The following is a 17,432-nucleotide window of genomic DNA, read 5'->3' as shown; positions in this document are numbered from 1 at the left end:
AATTTCTTGAGCCCTCCATAATCAACTAAGAAAAAGTATCCTGGGCCCCCTAGATTACCCAGGGCAGAATTTCCTGGGACCCCAAATCACAAATATATCGTGGCCCATACACACAATGAACTAAGGTATAGTTTTCACAATACCCCAATTTCCTAAGGTAGAATTCCTGGCAATGTACAAACCCCAATGAGATAGTTTTCTGGTCTCCCCAAATCATCTTAGGTACAATTCCTGCCATCACCTAGAATTTCCAGGGCCCTTGATATTTTAAATGTAGAATTTTTTTTAAGATTTTATTTATGCATGAGAGAAACACACACACACGGGAGGGGGAGAGAGAGAGAGAGAGAGAGAGAGAGAGAGGCAGAGGGAGAAGCAGGCTCCATGTAGGGAGCCCAACGTGGGACTTGATCCCGGGTCTCCAGGATCAGGCCCTGGGCCGAAGGCAGCGCCAAACCGCTGAGCCACCAGGACTGCCCCCAAATGTAGAATTTTTAATGGGCTGTGAGATCACTAAAGCTTAGTACCCTGTCTCATTCAAAGACATAAGGCAGGTTTACCGAGCCCACACTGTTATAGGTACACGATCCTGGCCCCACACAGCCCTCTCAAATGTAAGATCCTGCCCCTCGCATGAGTGGATTCAACTAGGGAAGATTATTCTGGCTCCCACAATCACCTCAAGTACAGCTTCCCGTGCCCCACATTCAAAAAAGCTAGTTTCCTGGGCTTCCACATTCACCTACAGAAGATTCCTGGGACCTACATAATCACAGAAAGGTCTCTATTAATGGTCCCCATCATCATCTAAGGTAGAGTTTCTTGATTCCAAAAGAACTAGTTTCCTGGGCATCCAGAATCACCTAAAGTAAGTTACCTAGTACCACGCATCAACCTATGGAGTGTCCTTGGCCTTCCACCATCACCACAGCTAGACTTTATGGGGCCCCTTGCAATCGCCGAAGCTATATTTTCCTGGGACCCCCCCCCCCATTCACTGAAGCCAGAGTTTACTTGACCCCCTAAATCACATAAAGTTGCAATCATCCACCCCCCCCCCAAAAAATCATCTAAGCTCTAATTTCCTGGGCCCCTAGAACACCTAATGTAGAGATGCATGAGCACACACAACTACCTGAGATAAAGAATACTGAGTCCCCACCATCACCTAAACTACAGTTTCTGGTATCCCCCCAACTATCACCAAAGTCACAGTGACCTTGGCATCCACAATCACCCATGAAAAAGTACCCTGACCTTTCATCATCAAAGGGTAGAATTCATGGACCAACCCCCCCATCCTCCCAGCACTTACCTAATGTACAGTTTAATGGGCAGCACAATCAACTAAGGAGTGTTTCCTGGACACTCACAATCACAAAATGTAGAGATACTTGCCCCCCCCCCACCCAACCTCCCACCTAAAATCTAGTTTCAGGGAACTCTACCACCATCACCTAAGGCGGATGGTTTTAGGTGCCCACAATCATCAAATTGTGTTTCCTTGATGGCTGATATCAACCAACAGAGTGCCTGGGGCTCCCAAAATCCCCTGAGAGTGTTCAGACTCCCCAAATCACCTAAAGATAAGAATCCTGCCCTGCCATCACAAAAGTTTCGTGGGTCCTGAAGATCACCTAGAAGAGTGTTTTCTGGACCCCAGTGTCACCTAAGGAATAGATTCCTGGCCCCCCATTATCAATTAAGGGAGAGTTTCCTGGTTCTCTAGATGACTCAAGAATTTCCTGATACCCCCAAATCATTAGGGGATACATTCCTGACCCCCACACACCATCAACTAAGGTATGGTGGCCTGACCACCACAATCCCCTAGGTAGAAATCTTGGCCCCCACTATCCCCTGAGAGTTCCCTGGGCTCCCCAAATTGCCTAAGGCACACATTCTTGGGTCCCCTAAAACCTAAGGTTGAAATTCCAGGACCTTCAATATTTCCAAAGGTAGAATCGGGAGAGAGCTTGGCAGGGTGTGGAGTTGCAAAAATCACTAAGGTTTATTCCCTGTCTTCCTCAAAGACCTTGGGTCAAGTTTTCTGGCCCCCACAACCATCTAAGCTCTAGTTTTCTGCCCCTTTATCCCCGCCCCCACCCACCGCTCATGAAATATCCTAAGCTGCAGTTGCCTGGACCCCCTATAATTGGCGTAAGGTGAATGTTTTGGGCTCCAACAATTAACTAAGCTTGAGTATGTCCTGACTCTCCACAAAAATCACCTAAAGCTACAATCTCCTGGGCCCCCACAGTCAATCTAAGCAGCACCGGCTTGGATCCAATCACCTAACATTCAGTCTCCTCAGCCCCTCAGTTACCTAAACTAGAGGGACCTGGGCCACCACATCATCTAAAACACACCTCACTGAGCCCCCAACATCACTTCTAGACAGTTTCTAGACCTACAATTCCTAGGTTAATATTTCTTGGGGCCCCATAACACCTAAGGGAAAATTGCCTAGGTCTCTCACAGTCACTAAGGTATGGTTTCCTGGCCCCCAAAACAGTTTTCTTGGCACCTTCAATCACCTAAGGTGGATGTTCCGAGGACTCTACAAACACATCAGGTACAGTGTTTGGGGCCACCTTATTCCCATAAGGTGCGTTATCTTGGCCATCCACAGTCATATAAGGTAGAATTTCTGGGGCCCTACAATCACCAAGGCCCCCACCGTTACCTAGGGTACATGATATTGGCTCTACACAGTCATCTTGGGTATACTATCCTAGCACTCTCATTCAAACTAAGGAAGATTATTCTAGATCTCACAGTCACCTAAGATATAGCTTCTTGTTCTCCCATAGCCACAAAAGCTAGAATTTCCTGGGCTGTGACATTCACCTATGGAAGATTCCTGGGACCCCCACATTCACATAAAGTCTCCATTAATGGCACATAATCACCTAAAGTAGATTTTCCTGGCTTCAAAATAACTCAGAGTTTCCTGGGCATCTAGAATTGCTGAAAGTAAGTTACCAGGTACCCCACATCAACTTTGGTAGTGTTCCTCACCCTCCACCATCACCTCAGCCTCAATTTCCTGGATGCCCACAATCACTCCAGCAAGTCTTTCCTGGGGCTCCCATAATCACTGTAGCTACATTTTCTGGACCACCTACAATAACCAAAACTAGTGTTTATGGGCCTTCTCAATCACCTCAGTGTGGGATCATCGGTCTCCAAAAATCATCTAAGCTCAAGTTCCTAGGCTCCTTCATCACCTAAAGTAGAGATTCATGAGCACACAACCACCTAAGTAGAGTGTCCTGGTATTCACAGTCACCAAAGTCATAGTGACCTTGGCACCCACAATTACCTATGAAAAAATAACCTGGTCCCTCATCACCAAAGCATAGAGTTCAACGCACCCATTTTCCCCACAATTACCTAAGGTACAGTTTCATGGTACATATTAGCTAAGTAGAGTTTTCTTGGCATGCACAATCACACGTTAGCATAGTTTCCTCATCCCTACAATCACCTAAGGTAGAGATACCCGTCATCCACCCAACCTCCCTCTACCCCCAGTAATCACCTATAATCCAGCTACCTGAGACCTGTTGGAGACTCCTGGGTGCCCACAATCACTTAGGATTGTGTTCCACTTATGACAAATAACCTAGAGTTTTTTGGTCCTCCAATTCCCTAGGATAGTGTTCTTAGGCTCCCCCACCCCACTACCAGTCCCCTCAAGGTAAGAATCCTGACACTCGGGATGTCTGGATGGCCCAGCGGTTTGAGTGTCTGTCTTAGGCTCAGGACGTAATCCTGGAATCTCAGGATCGAGTCCCACATTGGGCTCCCTGCAAGGAGCCTACTTCTCCCTCGGCCTGTGTCTCTGCCACTTTCTCTGTGTCTCTCATGAATAAATAAATAAAATATTTAAAAAAAGATCCTGGCCCTCTTCATATGGCTATAACTTTTTGGGCCCTTAATATCACCTAAAGGAGTATTTTCTGGGACCCCCAAAGTCATTGAAGGGAGCGATTCTTCCTTTCCCCACCCCAACATCACCTAAGTTAGAATTTCTTCTGTTTTTTTATAGTTAATTAAGGTGGAGTTTCCTGGGCTTCCCAGATCACCTAAAGTTGCTTGTTTTGTGTTCCCACAATCACCTAAAATAGAGATTCCTTCCCCCACCCCCACATCACTAAGATGAGTCCTCTGACCCTACATAAACTATGGTGGCATTTTCTTAGACAATTCCCTAAGGAAAAGCCTCCTTGGCCTGCACCATCACTTAAGGTAGACTTTCCAGGGCCCTAGAAACACCTACGGTAAAATCACTCTTGCCCCCTCTACAACCCAAGGTAAAGTATTTTGGGTCCACTATCACTGGAGGTGGAGTTCCTCGTAAAAAAAAAAAAAAAAAAAAAAGGTCACTTCCAATTCCCCCTCCCCAACCCCTAGCAACCAGAACATCTACTCTGCCTCTATAGATAGGCCTATCTGGATATTTCATATAAACTGAATCACACAACAAATGGTTTTCTGTGTCTGATTTTATTTAGCGTATTTTCAGGATTTATCTATGTCCTAGCATGTATCAGTACTTTATTCCTTTTCATGGCTGAGTAATACTCCATTGCATGGTTATACCAAACTTTGTTTATCCATTCATCTGTTGGACATAGATGGTTTACACTTTTTGGATATAATGAATAATGCTGCTATGAATATTTTTTAACATTCTTTTACAAAGTTTTTGTGTGGACATATTTTCAATCCTCGAGTGTATTTCTAGGAGTGAAATTACAGGTCATGTGGTAGCTCTATGCTTAACATTTTGAGGAACTGCCTGTTTTCCAGAGCAGTTGTACTCTCAGACATTCTCATCAGCAATGTATGAGGGTTCCGTCTTCAGGTGTATTTTTTTTTTTTTAAGATTTTATTTCTTTATTCATGAGAGGCAGAGATACAGGCAGAGGGAGAAGCAGGCTCCATGCAGGGAGCCCGACATGGGACTCGATCCCGGGTCTCCAGGATCATGGCCTGGGCTGAAGGTGGCGCTAAACTACTGAGCCACCCGGGCTGCCCCCCCTCCCCGCACCACACACACACACCCCTGGGCATCTAGGTTCTTCAGCTTTTAAACCTCAGGGTTTCAAAGGGGAAAGGGAGAGAACTGACCAAGGAGAATCTGGGGAAAACACACCTTGTGCCTTTAACATAGAATGGATGACCTGTGCCCCTTGCCCCTTACCCGGGGTGTCACAGAACCCACCCATCCTGACTTACCATCCTTGCAGCTGGAGGGTAGGGCACCTCTCCTAGACAAGGTTGAAGGTCAGCCGCTGTCATCCTCCCTCTGCCCCTACAGAGCCATGGGCGCTCCTATTAACCCACCACACTCAGCTGCGGTGCCTTAAGGCCTTCATCTGGATTTGTTTGCCTTTCAGCTGCTCAAGGGGTTTCTCTTTATGTTCAGCCACGCCTCTTTGAATCTCACTGAAAAATCAAAGGGATTGAAAATGAGGCGACTGGGTAGCTCAGTTGGTTAAGTGTCCACCTTTGGCTCAGGCCATGATCTCAGGGTCCTGGGATTGAGCCCCAAGTTGGGCTCCTGCTCAGCGGGGAGCCTGCTTCTCCTCCTGCCCCTGCCTCTGCCCTGCTTGTGCTCTCTCTGTCAAATAGAGTCTTTTTAAAAAAGTAAAATCAAACAAACAAAAAAACCCAAAGGAATTGAAAATGCTGGTGACCACAGTTTATAAAAACCTAGAACAAGGCACTTCTGTCCCCATCTAGTCAGGCATCCACTTAGCTACAACTTTCTAAGTCTGATCACCAATTTATAAGGTGATGATCCTGAGTCTGGTCTGGGAAGTGGCTCCCTCTGCAACACTAACATCACAGACCTACATTTTACCATCCTTCCTGAGCTCAACATCCCACTGAGGCCCCAGGCTTGGTAAAGCAGGTGCAGAGAACACAGCTGGTCACATCACCCAAGAGGGCCCTGACTGCAAGTCCACTGACCCCGTGGACCTCGGCACCAGGTAGGAAGCCATTTGCCTCCCACTGCACATTGACACAGCCGTGTCCACCCACTCTAGAACCCACCCGGTCCTGGGATTTTTCCCAGGACAGGATGAGAGGGCAAGCAGCAGAGATGCGTGGGATAGGTGGGTTGAATAAAAAGGAAAGAGAAGTCGAGAAGGAGGGCCCTCTGGCACCATCACCTCTACCTTCTACGGCCTCCCAACAGCCCTCCCTCACATCTTTTCCATAGTCCCTTTTGCCCTGTGGATATTGAACCTAGTGCTATCCCAGCCTGAGCCTTCTACCTTGACGTTGGATGCTTATTTGTAACTACCTGAAGTCCTCTGCAATGATAACCCACACAAAGCACTTAGAACATTGCAATTATATCTCCATTTCTGATCTCAAGGCCAGCCTCAGAGAAATCTAGCAAAGCCTAGAGGGAGTTTATACTCCAGGAAGATGAAAGTCTCTATTTTGCTTACAACCAAGTTTCTCTCCTGTGCCTCAGGTAAGGGCACCCTATCACTGCCAAAACTACATCCTAAGAGTTGAGACCTGAGGCCATTGCTCTTGACTTGGGTTATAATGATAATGACCTTGATTTCTTGATACAGCCCTAGAAATCCTGGCATATCTTGCCTCCAAGTGTTTTCTGCATTTGATTTATGAAGAATGCCAAGTGGGACGTTGCTGCTGACCTAATGCTTGTCCATAAAATGTGTTCTTAAAAATCAGATGCAGACCTGGGGCACCTGGGTGGCTCAGTCAGTTGAGCATCCAACTCTTGGTTTAGGCTCAGGTCATGATCTCAGGGCTGTGAGATCGAGCCCGGAGTCAGGCTCCCCACTCAGCAGCAGGTCTGCTTGAGAGTCTTCCCCTCTGCATCTCCCCCAACTCATGTCCCGTTTCTCTCAAATAAATAGAAAATAAAAACTAGGATGCAGACCCGATGAATCATGAAGCCATCCTGCCTCTAAGACTAATAAAAAGTGGTCTGCCAGCCCAAATCCCCCTACCAAAGACAGGTAGGGGGCTGTAATGGGGTCATCAGGTATACTTATCATCTGCTAAAAAATAGTGATTTTAAAGGCTTGTTCTTAAGTGTTTGTGTTTTCAAGGGTCACTGACTAACTCATGGTCCAAACACCAGGTAAAGAGGAAATCTTCCAGCATTTGGTCTTCAGGAGGAGTTGAAAATGGAAAAAAAAAGAAGAAAGTAAATAAATCTGTGATCTGCACCCTGAAACCCTAATCTCATGTTGAAACCATGAAGACCACTGCTCTCCTGACCTAAGGATTGTAACGACACTGACCTTGACTTCTCCATGTAGCCTAGATAGCCTGGTCCAGTCCCGCCTCATGCTGGGTGTGCATGTCAGCTTCCACTTACGTCTTCCACATCACCTCCTCCTCCTGGAAGTGGGGCCAAACTCTTCAGTAGATCATGTGCCACTGATAAGTATCATATGAGCTGCATCAAAAGGAAATGTCAGGCTAATTTTAAAACATGTTCCTCAGGTGGTCATTAGGCCAGTTCTCAATCTTGTTACACATTAGAATCACCTGAAATACTTTAAAAACCTAGGGCTGCCCCTGCAGGCTCTGGAGATTCAGTTAGATTGGCTTAGATGAGGTGTGGCTTGAGCAGGTTCTAAAAGTTCTCCAAGTTCTCCATGAGATTCTAATGTGCAATTAACCTGAGTTGTGCAGTCAGGGCTGGGAATCACTGCATTAAATGGGAACCTGATAATTAACCTTTCAGGATGATGTGGTTCCATTTGTGTTCCACTAAGTTAATTGACCCAGGTAAGACTTTATTTGAATCTTAAGATGGGGTTCCCGCCACTCAGCCAGAATTCTAAGGCTTCCTGCAGAGATTTGAAAAATGGCAACAAATGAAAGTATCAGCATCTTTAGTTCAGCATCCTTGGCTGTGGAGTATGTAGATTCACTTTTACCTGAGAACCCTCTACAAGAACCATTTAAAAATGCTTGGAACTATATGTTGAATAATTATACAAAGTTCCAGATTGCAACATGGGGATCCTTGATAGTTCACGAAGTTCTTTATTTCTTGTTCTGTTTACCTGGATTTTTGTTTCAATTTATACCTTTCATGAAAAAGTACAAAATTCAAAAGGATAAACCAGAAACATGGGAAAACCAATGGAAATGTTTTAAAGTGCTTCTCTTTAATCACTTTTGTATCCAGCTTCCTTTGATCTGTGGAACTTATTATTTTACAGAGTATTTTAATATACCTTATGATTGGCAAAGAATGCCAAGATGGTATATGCTTTTGGCAAGATGCTTTGGCTGTGCGGTGATTGAGGATACCTGGCACTATTTCCTGCATAGGCTCTTGCATCACAAAAGAATATATAAATACATTCATAAAGTTCATCATGAGTTTCAGGCTCCATTTGGAATGGAAGCTGAATATGCACATCCTTTGGAAACTCTGATTCTTGGAACTGGATTTTTCATTGGAATCATGCTTTTATGTGATGTCATTCTCCTTTGGGCATTGGTGACCATTCATTTGATAGGAACTATTGATGTCCATAGTGGCTATGACATTCCCCTAAACCCTTTAAACCTGATCCCTTTCTATGCTGGTTCTCGGCATCATGATTTCCACCACATGAACTTCATTGGAAAGTATGCTTCCACATTTACATGGTGGGATAGAATTTTCGGAACAGACTCTCACTTTACTGCCTATAATGAAAAGATGAAGAAGATTGAGAAAAAGATGCAATAAATATCTCATCTCCACCATCCTGAAAGCACACACCTCCCTGAATTGAAGCGAATAGCTAACCTTGCTTCTGCGGAGCAGAAATAAACCTGTGTCTTGGCTGCTAAGTGATACAAAGAACATTAACAACCTTTAATTATCTTCCTAGCGGGAACTTTTTCTACTTTACATAAAAGTTCTGTATGTGTAGAAATAAGTAAATCTATAACGAAGTATGATTTTCGTGAGGAGGTTGTAGAGGCCGTGTTGCTAACCTTACAGAATGGTTCTAAGTAATGGAAGAAGGATCAGTCTGTCTTTCCCCCGTAACAGCAGAGGCCTGAAGCTAAGATGGGTCTTTAAAATCTTGTAAATATATAGTGGCCATTTCAGTATCTCTTAGCAGGGTGTTGGCCTCATATTGAACTTTAAACATTTTCTAGAATTGGCCTAAACATCCAAGTATCATGGGTCGAACCATATCGATCGACAGTGAGTTCTTAACCCACCCCAAGAACTTCCACTCTGGTCCTAAGCTGACTGGGTTGGGGTGATTCTCCTTCTTTGAGAAGCCCTTTCGGATGGCAATGTGCTACTGGTATCTATAAATTAAGATGTTTCCGAATTGTTGTAAATGGGATATTTTAGTCTAAAGGTTTTCGGGTTACTTGAATTTTTTTTAAAAAATTGAGCTTTATTTCTGCTATTTACCCTTTCATTTTTGTATATCAAGTTTTCATTATACTTAAAACTGTATCTTGAAACATTGTGAACTGACTTGCTGTATTTGCACTTTGAACTATTGAAATAAATGTGATTTTTTTTTGGTCTGATAAAAAAAATCTTAAGATGGATAAAATAAGGATATCTACTTGAATTAGATGAGTGTCAACTTTCTTCTCTTTTTACTTTTTTGTTTTGAGGTTATGTATAGTGATGATTTTTAAAAATATTTTTATTTTTATTTATTCGTGAGAGACACACAGAGAGAAGCAGAGACAAAGGCAGAGGGAGATGCAGGCTCCCTGCAGGGAGCCTGATGTGGCACTTGATCCGAGGACCCCGGGATCATGACCAGAGCCAAAGGCAGACACTCAACCACTGAGCCACCCAGGTGCCCCCATAGTGATAGTTTAAAGAGTCCAATAGTTCAATAAGATCTGTCAGAAAAACAACAGTCTCTCTTCCCTCTTCTTCCATTTCCCAGTCCCAGATACAACTTCTTTTAACTCTTTTAACCAATTCTTTTGATATTTGCCTCTGTATCTTTAAATAGAATGCTTGGATTACTACTTCATTTTCAGTTTGGGATATAAGCTATTGTCTTCATACCATGACTGGTGAAGACATATGTCCTTTATCCCTCATCTCCTGCCACACTAAGATTTCTGTCCCCTATCCAGCCCGATACAGTTATGCCATAATTTTATTTACATCAATGTTCATTTTTATGTTATTATGATTTTGTATGTCACTCAGAGCTGAGCCATGTAACAGGCTATGATTATTTTTCCTTTCTTGTACATTTATTTCCTTGAGTTAATCATGGTCTTAATTTTTTACTTGGCGACCTTTTATTAGCTGTTAATGAACTTTTCAGCAATCCATTCTTAAATTCTCCTCCAGTTGTTTAAATCTCTTCTCAAGGCATGTGTTCACAGAAGGCATTTTATAAATCTCACCTTTCTGAGGAACTCTCTCCCAGAGCCTATGATCTGAGCAAATCTAGGCTTGTTGTCCTCCATGCCTGCTACACACTTGTCATCTTGCATTATCCCTTCAGTATCATCCTGGATTTTCTTCACTTTTCACCTCTGTTGGGTCTCCTGTTTCTGTATCCCTGCCTTTTTTCTTTATTTTTTTAAATTTTTATTTATTTATGATAGTCACACACACAGAGAGAGAGAGAGAGAGAGGCAGAGACACAGGCAGAGGGAGAAGCAGGCTCCATGCACCGGGAGCCCGACGTGGGACTCGATCCCTGGTCTCCAGGATCGCGCCCTGGGCCAAAGGCAAGCGCTAAACCGCTGCGCCACCCAGGGATCCCTTTTCTTTATTTTTTTAAAGATTTTTAAAAATGTATTTATTTATGAGAGACACAGAGAGAGAGAGAGAGAGAGAGGCAGAGACACAGGCAGAGGGAGAAGCAGGCTCCATGCAGGGAGCCCGATGTGGGACTTGATCCCGGGACTCCAGGATCACACCCTGGGCTGAAGGCAGCACTAAACCACTGAGCCACCCGGGCTGCCCCCTGCCTTTTTTCTTTCTTGCTTTACTCCCCCATTTTGCTGAAACACATCCTCCAGTAACTTCCTGAGAAAGAGTATGAGAAATAACAAGAAGCCTCACATGTTTGAAAATGTCTTTATTTCACCTTCACAGTAGACTAATACTTTGGGCATAAGTTCTAGATTGTAAATTATTTTCACTCAGAATTTTATTTTACATTTTATTTTATTTTATTTTATTATTATTTATGAGAGACACAGAAATAGAGGAAGAAACATATGAAGAGGAGGAGAAGCAGGCTTCATGAAGAGAGCCTGATGCGGGACTCGATCCTGGGACTCCAGGATCATGCCCTGAGCCAAAGGCAGATGTTCAACCGCTGAGCCACCCAAGTGTCCCTTCACTCAGAATTTTAGAGGTATTCTTCCATTTTCTCTCTCTTTTTTAAAGATTTATTTATTTGACAGAGAGAGAGCACAAGGAGGGGGGACAGCAAGCAGAGGGAGAGGGAGAAACAGGCTCCCCACTGAGTAGGGAGCCCCAATGTGGGGTTCAATCCCAGGACCCTGAGAACATAACCTGAGCCAAAGGCAGATACTTAACCGACTGAGCCATCCCCAGGCATCCCATGTTCTCTATTTTCTTCTAGCTTCCACTGTTAAAAGCATTCTTCCAATGTTAACTTCCAGTGTTGGTTCCTGATCCTTTTTTTGGTAGACTGTTTTTTGTTGTTGTTTTTTTTTTTCCTTTCTCTCTCTAGAAGCCTATAGGATCTCCTCTTTGACCCAAGGGTTCTGAAATTTCACAACGATATATGATATTCTTTTTTTTTTAAGATTTTATTTATTTATTCATGAGAATACACAGAGAGGAGAGAGAGAGAGAGAGAGAGAGAGAGAGAGAGGCAGAGACACAGGCAGAGGGAGAAGCAGTCTCCATGCAGGGAGCCTGACGTGGGGACTCGATCCCGGGTCTCCAGGATCACACCCTGGGCTGCAGGCGGCACTAAATCGCTGAGCCACCAGGGCTGCCCCAATATATGATATTCATCCATGTGCTAGGCACTTAGGTGAGACTTTTTACCTGGAAACTTAAGTCCTTCAACCCTGAGATTTTTTTTGAAGCATTTTATTGCTGATGCCATCCTCTCTGCTTTTCTGTTTCCTGCTCCCAGAACTCCTAATGTTTGGATGTTGAACTTCCCTGATGCCATTTACTTTTCCAAATACAGCTGGAAGAATTTCATTGTAGACACTGTAGGACTAACCCAGTCCCACTAACCAACTTCCTTCTTTCCTGGGCTGTAAGTTTAGAATGGGAAAAGCTAAATAGTTGCTTTCCCAGCTACTCTTGCAGCTAGAACTCACCATGTGACAAAGTCCTGGCCAATGAGATGTTCGCAAAAGTGTTGGAAGGTTCTGGAAAATCTTGTTCTTTCCTAACATTAAAGCACAGACAATGCTAGCATGGCTCCTCTCCCTTCTCCCCACCTTGAATATGGAGTCATATGGATGAACATGGAGCTCAAGAGTTATCTTGAAGTCATGAGGAAATGGCAAAACAATCACAGATGTTATCCATAATATTTTTATATCAACCACTGAACCAATTCCAGAAGCTCCATGTCTCCTAAATGTTTGTTACATGAGAAAAATGAGCATTTCTTAAGCCTCTATAGGTTAGTTTTCTTGTTACTTGCAGCCAAATTTATTCCTGATAGATTCCTGCTAACTATAGACACTTACTAAATATTTGTCTGGATGAATTTTACAGAGAGTATGAGAGATTTGAGCCCATGGATGTCATATGTAAAATGTTTTCCTAAGAGACAAAACAGTAAATAAACAAACAAACAAATAAAAGGAAAGTGCCCAGGTCTCTCTTGGTGTCTTCAGAACAACTGTAGAAAAAGGTTAGGAGGACCAACAGGAAATTTTCTTTCAAGTAGGCAGAGAAAGATACCAGATGAGTCTGGGGAGAATGGCAGGATAGCAATGTCATGGCAGGGAAAGAGCACATAAAACCCCACTGCACACACACACACACAGACACACACACACACAAAAATTTCTCTTCACAGGCTTAGAGAGTCACAGTATTTGGACAACAAGGGTGTTACTTGCAAAGCAGCAAGAGAGGAAAAAGACCCAAAATGTCTGGCGAAGGAACACTTTGTTTTATCTAAAATACAGTCCTAACCATTTGTTCTTCTTGCCTTATATGTATGTTGAACCAAAATAATTACTCTGTAATTTGTGCTCCCAAGGCAGACCTTCCAGTGTTTTAACAGGAAGAAGTAGAATCGCATAAAAAGTAAAGCTCAGGGGATCCCTGGATGGCTCAGTGGTTTAGCGCCTGCCTTCGGCCCAGGGCGCTGATCCTGGAGGCCCGGGATCAAATCCCACGTCAGGCTCCTGGTGCATGGAGCCTGCTTCTCCCTCTGCCTATGTCTCTGCGCCCCCCCCCACACCATGTGTGTGACTATCATAAATAAATAAAAATTTTTAAAAAAGTAAAGCTCATGTCATTCTAAAAACTAGACTCTAAAGTTTTTTAGAAAGAAATGTTTTTCAGCATGATTTTAATTGTGTTTCCATTACCCAAAAAATCAAGGGGCTAAAGCAAGAGTAAATTTGATTTAAAAGATATGTATTAGGCACCAGTTGCATATCCAGAAAGGACCCAACTTGGCTATGACATTAGTTTCCTGCTGACAAGTCAGGCAGGGTCAGATAAAGTGAGGTATCATCCACCACAGGATTCTTCTGCACCTTTAGGAACTAGAGTTTGCCCCACTGGAAACAGATCATTTCTCAGAAATGAGATTTCAAGAGAAAGAAGTTGGCTTTGCTGTGGTTTGATGGCTCTGACCACAGTTTTTACCACAGCTATTTCTATTTTTGAAACCTGCTTTCCAGTAACTATGAGCAGACCTCAAGTCTGGCAATTGTCCAGAAGGCCTTCAACCGCAGAGACCCTTCTGCTGAGGCCCAGGGCGTGTTCCACAAGTAGACGGAAGGTGGGGGGTGGGATGGATAAAGGAGGGGGCCAAAGGATAGCAAGTGGAATTGTGGGGGAGAGGGTACTTCTTGGGCGAGGGGCATCTTGGTAACCTGGTACAGGCTGAGCCACAGTGTGGGGCTTGCCAGCATCTACACTACCCGAAGAGGGCACTCAGATACAGCCCTGCTGTCCACCTGTGACGCAGTACAACTTCCTCATGGGACCTGAACATATGAGAAGAGACTTTTTGAACAGTAACTCTTAGTAACCCTGGCTCCTCTAATGAAGAAGTATCCTCCTTCATCAGGGTCACTTAACTATTGTTTAAGAGGGTCCCTTTGTGGTGAGGCGCAGTGATGACTTGCCCTAGGAGCCCTGTATGTGCAGAGGCAGGAAAGTTGCCTCAACCTCAAGACTCACAAAATTGGTCTTCTTGGGACCCAGGGTGGTTGGTTTGCCCCATCTCTGCTCCCAGAGGAAAGAACAGGGAGCTCAGAGGTGCACACATCCCACAGTGGTCACTGCTTCCTCTGGCTTATTCTATTGAACAGAATTGAAATTCCCTCTCATCCGCCTCTCTCTTTCTGTGTCTCTCATGAATAAATAAATAAAATCTTTAACAAAAAAAAAAAAAAAAAAAAGAAATTCCCTCTCAGCCTTAGCTCCTTACTTGTTAAAGCTAGTTTTTCACTTATGTATTTAACTTTATTGTAGTTGCGTCTCTGCAATTTTTTACAACTCGGTCTTTTTATACTCAGTTTTCAAACTCCCAACCTAAATAACAACTTGTTGGTGGCACCAGGGTGGCTTACTTGGTTAAGCGTCTACCTGTGGCTCAGGTCATGATCCTGTGGTCCTGGGATCAAGCCCTGCATCGGGCTCCCTGCCCAGTGGGGAGCCTGCTTCTCCCTTTCCCTCTGCCCCTCTCTCCTGCTCATGATCTCACATGCTCTCTCTCTCTCTCTCTCTGATAAAAAAAAAACTTGAAAATTTTTAAATAACAACTTGTCTTTAAAAATATATTTAACTGGGTGTTATTCTGTGTGTTGGCAAATTGAACACCAATATAAAATAAATTTATTATTAAAAAAATAAAAAATAAAATAAAAATATGTTTAAAATAATAGAAGGAGGGGTGCCTGGTTGGCTCCGTTGGTTGAGCAGCTGCCTTTGGCTCAGGTCATGATCTTAGGGTCCTGAGATAGAGCCCCACATCGGGCTCCCCACTCGGTGGGGAGTCTGCTTCTCCCTCTCCCTCTGCTGTTCTCCTTGCTTGTGCTCTCTTGCTCACATCCTCTCTCTCAAATAAATAAGTAAATAAAATCTTTTAAAATAAAACAATAGATGTATAAATAATTTATACTACTTCAATCCTGTACAGACATTTTAAATTATAATTGTCATTTTACAATTCCTGGAGGGAATAGAAATTGGCACAGCCACTTCTTATTTTATTATTTTTAGATTTCTATTATGGACAATTCCAAAAATACAAATTTAGAGGAAATGACATAATGAATCCTCACATACCCAATACCTGCTTTATACCCTTTTCTCATAAGCAAATCCTAGCTTCTCCATACAAGCTCCTGAGTTCTCTAACACAAACATAGTCACCTTCACATGGTCCTGCTTTAAAAAAAAAAAAAAAGATTCTGTCTATTTATTTAAGAGAGAGCAAGAGTGAGGTAATAGATATATCCAGAACAAACAGGGGAAGCAGCAGACGGGAGAGGGAAAAGCAGGCTCCTCACTGAGAGCCCAACGCAGAACTTGATCCCAGGACCTCAAGACCATGACCTGAGCCAAAGGAGATGCCCAACCAATTAAGCCACCCAGGTGCCCCTGGTCCTGCTTTTTTTAGGACAAGACATTCCAAGTTCATCCTGTACTTTTGCTGTCCTAATGGAATCAGCCATTTCACTTAAATAAATAGTATTTAGAGATCCCAATTTGGGTTCTCAGGGTAAGAATGATCTTGAGCTGGTCACTGTTTCTAAGTTACAATGCCTACTTTCACATTCTTTTCTTTAAAAAAGGAAAAGATTTTATTTATTTAGTTGAGAGAGAAAAAAAAAAAAACATAAGCAGGGGAAGACGGAGAGGGAGAAGCAGGTCCCCACTGAGGAGGGAGCCAGATGTGGGGCTCGATCCCAAGACCCTGGGATCATGACCTGAGCTGAAGGCAGATGCTTAAGCGACTGAGTCACCCAGGCTCCCCTCCTACTTTGGCATTCTTTTCTGGCTCTTTTAAACATCTGGACTCACATAACTACTCTAGGTCACACTTGACATTGACTTCACTTAGAGTAAGGATCCCAAGGACAGGAAACACAGCACACCAGCCGAGCAGTGACAGGCATTTCTCTAGGCATTCCACTCCCTGCCCTCATTGGTCATCAAGAGATGCAGACTGCTGGTTGACCCATGAGCTTGACTGGGAAAATCAGAGGCTCCTTACCACCACTCACCCTCTCCATTAATCTACCGCCAACTCCACCTCCAGTCCTTGGAATGTATGTTCTGCTTACCCTTCCCACAGTGGGAGCTATTCCAAGGACGTATCCTTGAGAGAGTAAGGTGTGGGGACCATCTGGACCGTGCGTGTAACTGAAGCCAGTCAAGGCAGCAGGGTCCAGCACTCCGCCTGTGCACAGTGACAGTTTGTGTAACGAGCTGCCGCCTCTGGAGTCCACCGTGGCCATCCTAGTGTCTGGGTCTGTGGCATGAGTTTTGGGCTCTGGTAACAGAGACTTCCCCATTCCTGCCCAAAGCAGAAGCTGGTTCGCCACTGTTCCCACAAATCCGTGACTGTTCCATGTTCTTTCACTAAATTCTTTATTGTTCTCTCTCTCTCTCTCTCTCTCTCTCTCTCTCTCTCTCACACACACACACACACACACACACACAAAGGCCTCTGTATAAACTTTTAAGATTCTGGTAGGTAAAGATCTGCTCATCTTGCAGCCACATAAAACAAGCCTCGTAAGTAAGTTCTCTTGATGAAACTGGCCACCTGCTGACCCGGAGTGGTCTGCCATTCTCCAATTTGCCCTTGCCCTCTGGTACAGGGGCCAGTTTGTGACCCCCGCCCCCCAACAGTTCCCATCATAGGGTTGCCAGCTAAAACACAGGATGCCCAGTTAAGCCTCAATTTCAGATAAACAATGATTAAAAACCTCTTATCCCAATTAGGAACCAATATCTCTAGCAACAGTTCTATAGGACAAGCTTGTTCCCATGTCCCAACAAGGGACATGCCCAGTTCCAAGTCATGATTCTCAGGGAACCCCCAAACCATAGCTTCCCACTAGGTCTTTCTAATTCATTCACTGTCCTCACTGTCCAGATACAGTGCACCATTTTTACCACAAGCCATGTTGCCTAGTAACGCAGCTGACATTCCACTCTTATCAGATTCCCAGGAGAACAGAGCTATAGAAAGTAAACTCCATGGAGAATGAGAAAT

At 43.9% G+C, this 17,432-nt stretch overlaps 1 protein-coding gene and 1 long non-coding RNA gene across 2 annotated transcripts; one reads left to right on the top strand and one right to left on the bottom strand.

Moving 5' to 3' along the window:
* Window positions 1–4,923: 4,923 nt before the first annotated feature.
* LOC112675920 (uncharacterized) lies at window positions 4,924–16,822 on the bottom strand. The gene is made up of 3 exons (XR_003146159.3): window positions 16,495–16,822; window positions 7,305–7,462; window positions 4,924–5,457 (listed from the first exon to the last, which is right to left on the bottom strand). It is a non-coding gene; the product is annotated as an uncharacterized LOC112675920 (long non-coding RNA).
* Window positions 7,828–9,011, top strand: LOC112675919 (methylsterol monooxygenase 1-like). Its single transcript, XM_035708802.2, has one exon. The coding sequence runs from the start codon at window positions 7,877–7,879 to the stop codon at window positions 8,753–8,755; it is 879 nt and encodes a 292-aa protein (XP_035564695.1). The 5' UTR covers window positions 7,828–7,876; the 3' UTR covers window positions 8,756–9,011.
* Window positions 16,823–17,432: the final 610 nt, after the last annotated feature.

The sequence above is a fragment of the Canis lupus genome, chromosome 30 (genome assembly GCF_003254725.2).
Source record: "Canis lupus dingo isolate Sandy chromosome 30, ASM325472v2, whole genome shotgun sequence".
In the NCBI taxonomy this organism is placed as follows: Eukaryota; Metazoa; Chordata; class Mammalia; order Carnivora; family Canidae; genus Canis; species Canis lupus.
Note: the sequence above shows the minus strand (reverse complement) of the source record. Positions and strands in the feature narration are given on the sequence as shown.